Source organism: Rousettus aegyptiacus, unplaced genomic scaffold, assembly GCF_014176215.1.
Source record: "Rousettus aegyptiacus isolate mRouAeg1 unplaced genomic scaffold, mRouAeg1.p scaffold_m13_p_8, whole genome shotgun sequence".
In the NCBI taxonomy this organism is placed as follows: Eukaryota; Metazoa; Chordata; class Mammalia; order Chiroptera; family Pteropodidae; genus Rousettus; species Rousettus aegyptiacus.
Genome location: NW_023416311.1, coordinates 23,484,393 through 23,497,927, shown reverse-complemented (window position 1 = coordinate 23,497,927; position 13,535 = coordinate 23,484,393). Strand labels below are relative to the sequence as shown.

The window sequence follows — 13,535 nt, the reverse complement described above, 5'->3', positions numbered from 1 at the left end:
AGAAGCACCAGACCATATATCCAAGGGTCATTCCATTTTCTAGTTTTGACCTAAAACGTGTTTTAACAAATTATAAAGTAGATGGGAGTACTTGTCACCTTAGAAACAACAGATTACAAATAGGAGTGATGATATCTTGTTACAAATGAGTAGGCAGTATTACAACTGGGAGATGAGCAAAACCCATTTTGTCTTCCTTTTTTTAATACTCCAAAACAATTTTCTTATGGTGTACAAGATGACCCAGTGTATCGGCATAAGAAAATATTAGTACTTATTTATTATTTTGTTTAAAAAATATTAACTTTGCTAAAAACCCATTTAATAAGCATGAAATAGTCATGTATGTAATTTATAAACTCACGTATCTTCAGAATGTGCTCAAAATGTTTTTTTAATGATTGTTGTCCATAAGTCTAAAAGTTTGTAGACCTTTTGCAGCACATTGAGTCATTCCTGTAATAATCTATCCATTGCTCCATCGGCCAACATGGACAACCTCAAAACAATTAACCTTCCTATACCCCTCAGGAAAGTTTGTGAGATTTAGGGTGAGATTTAATGTATGAAACATTGAATTTTTGCAAGAATTAAGTGGAATAAATAAGGTGTAATTTTTTCTATGGTACTTTTAATATCTTAGTTATAATCATCTACCCTTCTAATATTGAATAATATCAATACATATATAAATAAATACTAATTCAGTGTTTGCTGTGAATGTGTATGTCTGTGTATAAGAATATTTCTCTGTTTATGTTTCATGAATTTTGTGATGGAACTATAAATTATAATAAAAGTATAACAATATTTCTTATCTATGTTGTTAATAATACTAAAGTAGCTGTTCTTCTGAGATATTGTTTTGCTTTTTGTGCAAGATCTTATTGACCCTGGAAATTATTCCAGATTAGTTAATCATGATTTCATCATAGACTGTAGAAATGAAAGCCCTATTGGATCTGGTGATAAGAGGACAATATTGTATAGTCATTGAGATCTTTTGACCGATTATCCTCAACTTACTTTCCATTAGAGCAAAAGAAATTGCATATGATATCCCATGTTTATGTACAGGAAGATTAATATTGTTAAGATGTCAATACTACCCAAAGCACTTTACAAATTCAGTGCAATGCCTATGAAAATTCAAAGTCTTTTTTGCAGATATGGAAAAACAGATACTCAGTTTCATATGGAATGGCATGAAGCCCCTACAGAAAACAATATTGAAACAGAAGAACAAAATTAAGAGACTTACACTTTCTGATTTCAAAATTTACTACAAAGCTACAGTAATCAAAACAGTATGGCCATGACATCAAGATAGACTTATACAGAGCAATGGAATAGAATTGAGAGTCTGTAAATAGACCCATACATCTCTGGCCAACTGTTTTTTGACGTGAGTGCCAAGTCCTTTCAATTGGGAAAGAATTTTCTCCTCAACAGATGGTGCTGGACAACTGGATTTCCCCATGCCAAAGAATGAAGTTGGATCCCTGTATCACATCATGTACAAAAATTAACTAAAAATGAATTAATGGCCTAAATGTAAGCACTAAAACCATAAAACTCTTAGGAGAAAACATATGAGTAAATATTTATGACCTTCAATTTGGCAGTGAATTCTTAGGTATGACACCAAAAACATGAGCAACAAAAAGGAAAAGAGATAAATTGGACTACATTAAAATTAAAACCTTCTGTCAATCAAAGGGTATTATCAAGAAGATGAAAAGAAAACCTACAAATTGTGAGAGAATATTTGAAAATTGTATGACTGATAAATCTCTAATATCTAGTTATGTGAAGAATTCTTATAACTCAACAATAATATACAGCCCTATTCAAAAATTGACAAATGACCTGAATACACATTTGTGCAGTTGTCCAATAAGTATATGAAAGATGCTCATCATCATTAGTCATTAGAGAAATGCAAATATAAACCATAATGAAATATCACTTTATATCTACTAAGCCATAATTTTTTTTTAAAAAGAAACAGCAAGTATTGGCAAAGATATGGAGAACTCAGAACCTTTGTACATGCTGGGAGGAATGTAAAATGGTGCAGCTACTGTGGAAACTTATGTTGGCAGTTCCTCAAAATGCTAAATACAGAAATACTATTTCCCGACCAATTCTACTTTTAGGTATATACTGAAACAAATTGAAAACAAGTACTCAGACACTTATAAGCTGGTGTTCATTCTAGGATTATTCATAGTAAACACAAGATGGAAACACCATAAGACTACATCAATAGCTGGATGGATAAACAATAGTATATATGGACAGTGGAATATTATTTAGCCATAAAAAGGAGTGAAGTTCTCATACATGTTATAACACAGATGAACCTTGATTATACTAAGTGAAAGAAGCTAGATGCAAAAAAAAAGGCAAATATTGTATGATTCCACTTACACTGAGGTATCTAGACTACGTAAGTTCTAAGAGAACAGAAAGCAGAATAGGAACTTCTAGGGACTGAAGATGGGAGTGAGGGAGTTATTGCCTCTTAGGTATAGAGTTTCTTTTTGGGCTGATGAAATAGTTTTACACAAATTGTGACTATAATTAATATCACTGAATTGTACCCTTAATGGTTGAAATGTCAAACTCTAGTTACACAATAGAAATAATGTGAAAAAAAAAATTAGGGCTTAACAATCCTGTCAGTCTGAAAAATACTGAGTTTGCATTGCTTATTAATTATTAAAAGTCACACTTTTTATAATAACATTATTAAAAAATGAAAGAAAGAGTAGAAACAGCCTGTAGTCTAAAGCTAATTTTTCCCTCGTATAGATACTCCGCTTGGGTCCTGATATATTACGAGGTTCACTCATTCTAGCTGGTGGAAATACCAACTATTCCGTGCCCCGTGCAAGCCCTGAGGACTGTTCTACCTTCCCCTTTTCAGTGGTTTCCCCCGTTGTCGCCTATGCTTTCCTCCCACGGATGTGCTGGTACGGAGAGGTAAAGACTGCAGGGGAGCCTTCTTCAGGTTTCATGATTCTCTGTGAAATTCTCATCCCTTCCATCCTCTGCTTTGCCTGTTCCAGCTGCCTTGGTTTCCTTTGATTACCATCTTTATCTTCTCAACTCAGGGATACTGCTGGGCTTCACCTGGGTCATCTCCCATTCCACCGTGGCATGAAAACTCTCTTCAGTCTGTAAGCTGAGGCAATTGTAAGGATCGTCTCATTTACTTCTCTTCTATCTGAGATCACTGTTCTATACTGCCTATTGCCGAATTTCTGAAAACCCTTTTTCATACAGTTTGGTTATTTAGTAGCTTTAGCTTAAACTACTAAAAATGGGAGTTATGTGGTCCCCGTTAGTCCATCATACCCATTATTGGTTTATCAGCTGAGATAAACATTCTCAGAAGTCTTTCACTCACTTTTAATAATTTTAGAAGCTTTGGCAGTTGAGATTTACTTTCAAGTGCAACCAATTAAGATACTATATTATTCTAGCCTTTTTCCCCCCCCATTGGACAGGAAAAAGGAGTAAGAATAAAGAATTCCACTACAACTGGATGATAAAGCTAATGGGTAAAGCTTAAAAACCAAATGTGCTTCGCTTCTCTAAATTCTGTATTCCCAAGCCATATTGCCAGGAGGGAATATTTGTCTATAAGGACTTTCAGATCATCCACCTTATTTGGATTATTCACTAAGGAAAAGGTCAAGGAGAATAATTGAATATATCAACCTTCATGATGAGTTATTCAAGGGGAAAATACTGCTTCTGACTTACATAGAGTTTTGCAACCGAGGAATTTGTCAAAATTTATAGTTTTAGAAGGAAATTTAGTCTAGACCTGTGAAGGACCCTTGATATTCTATTTCTCCTTTTTTCTCTTATTTTTATTTGTGCCATTTAGTTTTCCCTTGTTTGTGTATGTCTTTTTCCTTCCCTACAGCATATGTGTGTGTATTTTCTTGGATGTGTCAGTGTTATGATTGTCCAGAAATATTTATCAGTACCTTTTATGTCTCAGGGCTTTTTAGGTTGGGTCGGGGACAAGATGAAGTCTCTGCCTCATGAAGCTTCTATTCTGTAGGGGGAAGCAAACAACAAACTTGTGAGCAAACAATAAAATTATTCCTGATGCGTATTTTATGAACTAAACAAAATAGTAATGGGGATGGTAGCGTGTGTTGTTTTAACTAGTGCGATTGGATTAGACCTTTCTGTGTAGGTGACATTTGAACTGAAGCATGAATATAGAAAAGGAGACAGTCCTGTGAAGAAGATCTGTAGGAAAAGTATTCCAGATGACAGGCACAGCAAGCTCTTAAGTCAGAGCAAGCAGGATATGTTTGAGGGAAAGAAAAAAGGCTATTGTGGCTGGAGTGTGGTGAATGAGCACAGAGGCTGATCACATACTTAGCAGCCACTCTTAAGGGAGAAACAAACACAGGCTATATCATCATCGAGCTTCTCTGTATTTAAGAAGAAAATCTAATCCAGACCTATGAAGGACTCTTGATACTCTGTTTCTCCTCCTAGTCTATGGTAAGAAGGCTAGATGTTGTGTTAGTTTCCTGGGCTGCTGTTAATGAGAGACCAAAAATGAGTAGTTTAAAACAATGGAAATCTGTTAGCTCATAGTTTTCAAGGCAGGAAGTCCAACTTAAGGTGTCAGCAGGACAATAATCCATCTGAAGCCTCTAGAGAGGTATTCTTCCTTTCATCTTCTACCTTCTGGTGGCTTCTGGCAATCCTTGGTACTTCTTGGATTAAGACTGTATCAGTCCAGTGTCTTTCTCTGTCTTCACATGTCCTTCTACTCTATTCGTAGCATCATGTGTCTTCTCCCTTATAAGGGCAACAGTCATTGGATTTAGAGCCCACCTTAATCAAGCTTGACCTCACCTTAAAGACCCTGTTTCTAAACTAAGTCATTATGTGAGGGTTCTCAAGAGAAACAGAGCTAATAGGATGTATAGGCATATCCAATTATGGAGACTAATAAGTCTCAAAATCTGTAATCAGTAAGCTGGAGGCCCAGGGGAACTGTTGGTTAGTTCTAGTCCTAGTCCAAAGGCCTCAGAACCACAAGAACTGATGGTGCGATTCCAGTCCAAAAATTGGAAGGCTGAAGACCCAGGAGGAGTTGATGTTTCAATTTGAGTTGGAAAGCAAGAAAAAACTGTTGTCCCAGCTTGAAGGTAGTCAGAGGAATTGCCTCTTATTCTGAGGATGATCATTTTTTTATCTTATTAAACAGATTGGCTGAGGCCCACCCACATTAGGGAAGGGGCATTATACTTTATTCAGTGTATGTATTTAGCTGTTAACTCATCCAGAACATCCTCACAGAAATAACTCAAATAATGTTTGACCAAATAAATTGATGTATAAAATAAACCTTCACAACCAAATTCTGAGGTTGCAGTTGAACATGAATTTTAGAGAGATGCTGTTATAAGTTATTATTTTAAAAGCCTTTCTCTGAAAGATGTTAAAAGAAATGTTGTTATAATTTTTACTTTAAAATATTTGCTTTGCCTTTTATATGAAAAACTGCAGATAAAGATGAGAGCAAGAATGAAATCAGTGAAAGAAGTCAAAAGGCTGTTGAATATAGATGAGAGCTTGACAGCTTGAAGTAGGTTATAACAGAAGGTTAGAAAAGTGAAGTTGGAAGTGACCATATTTATCATACCAGATACTTTTTTTTTCAAGTTATTGTCCTGCCCCCATTTTTACTTGAATTTTCCTAACACTCATTTCCCCATTCAGATATATTATTTTGCATCTTTATCAGCTATTAGTAATCTTATCTCCAATGCACATTCCTTAGGATTAAGATTGTATTTCTTTTAATTGTCATTGTTTTCTAAAACACTACAGAAAAGCCATAAATGAGCTTGTTTTATGACCTTTGCAACAAATACGCTTGGGCATGATCCTTCTGCTTTTTACTCTCAAAGAGAGAAAAGCATTAACATGGAGGTAGGTAGACAGGGATGTCAGACACAATTGGTGATTTGGAACAATTTTAAATATCCTATTTAAATTAGCCCTAGGGTCAGAGCATACATCTCATCTTGGGAGGGAGCACACATTCATTTCATACTCAGGGAGCTATAATAGTAGCCGTCGCCTCTCTGGGTAGATTTCTAATGAATGGAGCACATCTATTTTAGATGGATAATCAATTTTGAAATCCCTTGTTGTAGGTAAGCTGTTAACACAGAAATGTTAACTTCACTAGTTTAATGAGTAGCTTCAATGATAGCTTAGTGACAGAGATGGAAAGAAAGTCAGGTGGGGGGCAGTGAGAAAGAGTGGAATGAGGGTTTAATGAATATCCACTTGCAGACTTGAATGTCAGCAGCAACATTCTCCCTCCTGGAAAACGTCTTTCAACTGCACATCCTATTACTATTCCTGCAGCCCATGGTAGCTTGGAGAATGAGACAGAGTGTGTTAGTAAGAAAGCTCTCCTTTGCAACATAATGAGATCGAGGTGGGTAATTTGCAGAGATTGCTTGAGCAGTGGTCAAATCTGCAAAAAAAAAAAAAAAAAAAAAAAAGGCAGAATGAAGAGACTATGTTAAACAGGAGATGGCTTATAATGAGCCCAGAAATTACATGTCATACATCCAGTTGGCTAGTATTTTTTCATATCTTTGTCTTCTCATGCAAACTGCTAAGCTCTTTCTCCTGTTCTTATTTTCTCAGTCTCTCTATACTTTTCATTTCTACCTAGTATATTGAAAATATGAATGAATTTGGCAGCTCTGCTACTTGAAGAAATAAGAATGAAGGCTTTTTCATTACTCAATGAAAGTATTTGCCTAAAAATGGGTATATGATATTACTTAAGATACTTTTTATGCCTTTATTTGTCGCATTCTTAAAACACATCTTTTAAAAATGTTTCCTTTTCAAGCCTCAGTTTGACTCATAGCCTTTTCTGAATTCTGTGGCCAGTTTTGCTATGCTGTTTGGATAGAGTTTGCCTTCTCCCTTCAAGCAAGAAAAATGGAAGACCCCACCTCGTATTAGAAATTGATTGGAGAAATGTGGAAAGTTGAAGTCAACTTTATTTCATCAAGTGGTTCAGTGGTCAGGGCATACCAACTGTCTGTTTTCCTAGACCTTTACCTCTGGTATCTGTCTCTTTTTCTATATCATGAGAAAGCAATACCAATCCCTAAATGCATGTCTATAAATGGATAATGTAACATATTTTAAACAATGAAAAGCCGTTTCTAAACACTTACTCCATTTTTGTAGTATAATCTGTCATTGTCCATGGTGATTTGGGGGTATTCATGGAATTTCTGACTTGGAAAAATGTTACTGCTATCAAATATTTGCAGCTGTATTTAGATACAGACTTAGATTAGGCATACGTGACCAAGGCTCTTCTGGGCCTTTTGGATAGCAAGGTCTCAGGGATGTGATGCATGTCATGAGCTATCAGTGAAACTGACTCCTGCCCTGTTGCTGATCTCAGATTTGTTACATGTATCTGATGGTAGAAATCCTGTTGGTGACCAGGGGTGGTGTCCTACAGAATACAAAGCCGTAGTTGGATTCTTGGAAATATGGACCTGGACAAAGGGAAATTTCTTTATTTCAGAGATGTCATTTCTGTTCTAGGTCTGCTGCTCTGATTGAAATGAGCAGGAGCTGGTAATTAGCCAAGACAAATATGGTGGAAAAGGGAGTAAGAGAAGAGGAAACGTCAATGCCATGGGCATTTGGCAAAGTAGATTAGAAGACTTTTCCTACAAAGTTTTCTTCCAGGTCCAGAAATCACAACTTTATGCCACAAATCTTTTCCTATTTAAAAATAAATGAATAAATAAGTGAGTACCATGGATTGGAAAGTGTGGGTAGCCTCTGACTCTAAGGTTCTGTATGCTTTCTAGTAAATGCTGAAACTCCAGTGGACCTATAAAGGAGCTAGTGTCTCTGTTTCTTCGTGTGTCTGTCTATGTTTGCGTGTGCCTGTGCGTGGGGTGTTATAGGCAGGGTCCTTAAATGCTTTGTTGCATTATGTTAATTCCTCGGCAGTGCAATCAAATTCATGTCGTAATTAAAGCTGTCAGTTGGAAGGCAAGCCAATCGCTGCAAAAACACAGCATAACAAATGAAGTGAAATGATTCTGCGTGTAGCTATACAATGCTTCGCCAGGCATGAAATTAAATAAGTAATTTGATGTTGACATCAGAAATTGAAATGATACCCACTGTTCCCTCATTCAGTCAGACCTGCATAAACAATAGCCAGAACAAATATGCACAACAAAGCCCTCTTCTCCACCCAGCTCCCTGAGTAATGTACAATATATATGCAAAATGAGTATAACAGAGCTTTCCGAGACCTGAAGGATGTAATTTTCTTTGGTATACAATAAGATGATATGTTTGTGGGGGTGGGGAGGTGGGTTTGGAGGGTTACTTCTGCTTCTGGGATAAAATACATTTGCAAGAAGGAGAAAAAATCCTGAAATAAACAAATTCCATGTTTTCTCTGAGTAATTCATCCTAAAATGCTTTTACCTCCCAGGGGCATGACTCCAGGCTGGTGGAGACCTAATCTGGTTATTGCTTTCCTCTGCTCCAGGGAGGGCTGTGGGTGCTGCAAACAGGTGATGCTGTCACATGGCTAATCACTGCTGTGAGAAGCTGTCTCCATGACTACTGTGGCTCTCCCTGCGTACCATTTATGGGATCAAGGATGCAGCAGGATTTTTTTAAAACCAAGTCCAGTGTGCAAGATCACACATCTACAGTCCTTTATTTCCCCGAGCTTGTCGAAACACTGAGGCGAAGAAAGTTTTGCTTTGGGAACTGCATTTAGGAATGCCCTGGAGCATACTACCCTTACTTGATGTGAATGCTGTTTCTACTTTCAGCACTGTATTTCCTTTTCAGAAACAGTTTAAAATCAAGAAGAATCACATTTACTGCATTTTTGGAGATATTAAATTTGCCCAAGGCTTTTCCCTCTAGTACAATCCATTTATTCATTTATATACATATATTAATTCGTCCTGAGTGCCAGGCATTGTGCTAAGCTCTGGGGAAGCAATGATGAGTAAACCCGATGGTTCTTGCCACCTGTAGGCAGAGAAGAGACAGGAAATTTAGGTGGAAGAGCTAGAGGTGAACTGAGTAAGTGTTGCATCAGAGTGGAAGTCAGGCCATTTCAGGGAAGGCGTAATACCTGACCCTAGCTAGTCAGGGAGAAGGCCTGGCTTGTGCGAGGACACTCAGTCAAGATCTGAAGATCATTCCATTTGTTTCAAACATATTTGCTATCTCTATTCTTCACAAAGAGGACACTAAAAATTAAGAAAATTGTAATGAGATGTTTTAGGAAAAAAATAAGCAAATATACAAACAAGAAAGAATCACAGGCAAGTTTAAAAAAAAAAAAAAGAAGTCCTTTCTTTCACCTCCTTCTCCAAAGAAGAGATACCCTGCATACTGTTCAGAATTACTATTTTTTAGTCTCCATGTGTCAGAGCTGTGGAAGTCTAGATTGATAATTTTGGGACCAAAACCTTGAGAAAAATGGTACTTTTCACTGCTTCCCTTCACCCACACATTCTTTGCATTTTAGTCTACTAATTATGTTTACAAAATGTCTCATTTTTGAAAAGCGCTCTGTGTGTACTAACTGGTGCCTTTAGGGAATAAACTGGCAAGTAGGTCATACACTGGAAAAGTCATCCAAACCCACTGGGCTTTTTATTTCAAGTCAGTCTGGGCTTTTTCCTCTTGCCTGCCCCTTTGCGGCCACAAAACTGAGTAGCTTGAGACCAGGGCATTGAATGTCAGCAAGTCAGGGAGGCAGGCTGATGTGTGTCTGTTTAGTCTCAGTGCAGGGCGAAATGCCATCATTAATTCATTACCCAGCTGCCTGTCAAATAAATTGGCAATTACGTCCACCGCAGAAGCTTGGAATTCAGTAAATAGCACGTTAGCATCTCTGAGTTGTTGAGAGATGTAAAGGGGAAAATTAAGCAATACGGTGTATCAGGAGCAGATGACAAGGGGCAGCATACACTGGTGATGTGATGTAGTGATGAAAAGCCTGCAAAGGGCTGGTAATGAGCTGTGTGGATTGGAACGTGTTAAAAACCATTGCTGATTTTCCACTTTGTCTTTATGCTTTATTGCAGAGTTCAGCTCCTTCCAGCTTGGGAACAGGCTACTTCGTAAGTTTATCTCAACTTCCACATGTGTGCTTGCCTTGGCATTGATTTACTTCCATAACGTATGCTCATTAGGATATGAAAAAATATATAGGAAGTAACCTCTCAGTCCTAAAGAGCAGGCTGATATCCATCCTTTTATTAAGAATTGTTTTATTAAAAAAGAAAGAAAGAAAGAAAGAAAAAGTTAACTTGCTGGGCCCTGGGGATCATCAGTCAGTGGTTCTGAGCACAATGGACATTTGCCCCTTACCTGGAAGCATAAGGGCATACAGGGAAACCTGATTGGCTCATGCCACCTTTTCTACATAATTATTTTTTAGTGAGAAGTGTCATGTGGTGGGTGGAATTCACATTATGTATTGAGGCATTTATTTGCTTTTAAATCTCTTGAAGAACTTCCCAACATATACAATGAATCTTTTTCTATTTTTAATTTTGATGAGAAGGTAGTATTTTAATGGATGTTTTCCTTCACAGTCTGAGTAGGTGGCATTTAGATTTAATTTCAGCAATTATTAAATTCCTTTTTTTAAAGCAAATATAGATGTATTATTTTATTTATAGACATTTCTCTGTCCTTTGGGAGGGGTGGGGATAGTGACAAACCTTGGAGATTATCACAGTATTTCTCATAAAGAAATAGTCACTTCATTTCTTTTATTTATAGCAAAATTACCCTTTTTGTATTCAATCATCTTTTTAAAGATAGAAATAGAAAAGAATTACAAGTAGGTATTATTTACACAATGGGATAACATACCAGTGTAGAGGTTTGTTGTGTGTTTAAAGGAATGTGACTTGTGTTCTGAATGATGAACAGTGATACTCTAATGCCTGCTCAGCATTTTCTGAGAAAATAATTAAATCATGAAAAAGTAAAGTAGAAAATAATTACTAATTCAGTTTATTTGCCTTTAAATATCTTTACTCTAAAATGCTAATTACTCTGATTTTCTTTGCTTACACTTTTATCTCCATACACTTACATTAAATATATGAAAACTAGCATCATTTCATTGAATAAAATGTCTTTTTCAAGCTTGGCACAAGTAGCATTTTCTAAATGTTGATTTTTTATTTTACTCTATGATAGGAGAAAAAGGATAAAGATTTTTTGGTACCTGCTTAATACAGTCAGCACACTTACCCTTGCTTCTTATTGTGGCTGAATATGCATGCTTGCAGAAACAAGCAAATTGCTTCAGCAGTCAAAATAACAGAAATAATCCCATCTGCCCTCTTTTCACACCAGGCTGGATGTGGGTTGAGATGCTCCAAGTAAAATCTGGAGACTGCCAATATCTCTTCTTCTTCCAAAAGCTAAATTCTCTCTCTGTGCTTTCTTCAGCAGAACAAGGCCAAAGCCACTAATGTAGCCCTTGATCACTTCTAGACTAAACATTCTATTATTTTTTAATGTCAGTATGATCACCCTGAAAAAAAGAAATTCATGTCTAGAAACATCCAGAATTTTATCATGCTTTTTGTCACTTTTTTTCTCTCCAATTCTAGGAAGGTTTATTTTTATTCTCTAACAATATATTATTATGAGTAAAGAGTCTGCAATCGTGAATCTAAAATAATTCTCACACTTACAATACTGTTGGATGGGTATGAAAGTTTTTCCTCATTTTGGAAGATTGTTCATATTATTACTTTGCTTATATAAAAACATTTGTAGTAGTATTAACTTACATGGAGAAGATACATACCAGATGTATGTTCAGCTCTCAACCATGGCTAAAATGCTCTACTTAGAATGTATTTCCACTAATGGGATTATTATGTTATCACTGTGCAAAATCTATTAATATTATTGTGAAGACTTCACCAAAAAGTGTCTTCTGTTTCAGTTTTCATTCTAATACTATCACATGTAATAATTTTAAATACTAACTTCAACATTGGTGAGTTTCACACTTGTAAGTGGAAATAGTATGTATATTCACAATTTATATTAGTTTCGCGGCAATGTTTTATTTGCACTGTGCTTTAGAGTCTTTACCCATGTCTATAATGTAGGTTTAGTGTCAGGTAGGTAGAATGGTGATACTTTTACTCTATCCTTAATCCTCTTTAGTATCTCTTTGAAGTGTGGACTGAGGCAAATCACTTGCAGAGTCAATAAGCTATTAATGGAATTGAAATGTAATGTGAATTCTGCTATAAGAAAACTGAAGGTACTCACTTACTGGGTTAACAACTTGGAACTGTTTTCTTAAATACTCTCCCATGACCTCACATGACTCTAACTTCAGAGTCTCCTTTCATTTAGACTCATATGCTCCTGTAGAGTCTTTGGTGAACTCAGGTAAAATACTAATTATTGTATGTGCTAATAAAATAGACACCCATTCAAGTATATGGACATACATGTGTATGTGTGTACACACACACACACACACACACACACACACACATATGCAATATATTATCCACAGCCAGTATTTTTGATTTATCAGTAGTGGTAAGTAAAAGGATTTGAAGAAGAAACCTTTGTTTTTGATTTAGTTGTATTTGTTTATATCTCCTTGGTTTTGTGTTCCAAAGATGTCTACTTAGGTCTGTCACTTTTCCAATCCATTTATAAGCTGAAGACTTGAGAAATGAGAACAGCAGCTAAAATCAGTATTTACATAAGCATATTGGAGAGAATTCTTAAAGTAGACAAAATAGAGAATGATTGGAACAAACTTTTCACATTTCGGGGAGCTTTTGAATAATGTAGGTGTTATACACACAGAGATACACACACATATATATTCATTACATACTCATGCTGAACTCATATTCTAAATATAAATATAAGTATAGACTAGTTGGAATCTATTTGCTTTTTTTTTTTTTTTTTTTTTTTTTTTTTTTTTTGGCAAGAGTACCAAAGTGTGTTGGAGTATGTAGAGTTTTACTTTCTTAACAAATGATAATGTGGTAACTCATTTTCTTTTCAATTTAAATGTTTATGTCTAAATTCTCTTTTTATACATGTATTTGAAGTTTTATTACATGTAGCAAATAATCAGCTTAGAGGCAGACTGATTTGAAGATAAGTGGTGTGAACTTGAGCAAGGTTTTTAATATCTGAGTCTCTTTCATCATTTGCACCTACCTAATAATAGAGTTGTGAATATTAAATGAAGTAAGATGTTTAATGTACATAGAACAATAATAGCAAATAATAAATGTTGTCTTCTGTTATTCTTACTTTACTGTTTGATAGAAAAAAAACTTTATCTCATTAAATGGCTTGCAATGTTATGGTAATATAGAATACCCATGAGAAATTAATGATATAGAACTAATTTTTGTAATATGTTGCTATAGGAT

General features: G+C 35.7%; 1 protein-coding gene across 6 annotated transcripts in view; it reads left to right on the top strand.

Annotated features, from left to right (window-relative positions):
• Positions 1 to 13,535, top strand: part of AUTS2 (activator of transcription and developmental regulator AUTS2) — a 1,066,702-nt gene that overhangs the window by 466,500 nt on the left and 586,667 nt on the right. For 5 of the 6 annotated variants that reach the window (XM_036225385.1, XM_036225386.1, XM_036225384.1 and 2 more), the window contains one exon: positions 10,173 to 10,208. The exons of the other annotated variant lie outside the window; for it this stretch is intronic. In XM_036225385.1, coding sequence (XP_036081278.1) covers positions 10,173 to 10,208 — 36 coding nt within the window. The remainder of the gene's footprint in view (positions 1 to 10,172; positions 10,209 to 13,535) is intronic. 6 annotated transcript variants of the gene reach the window in all.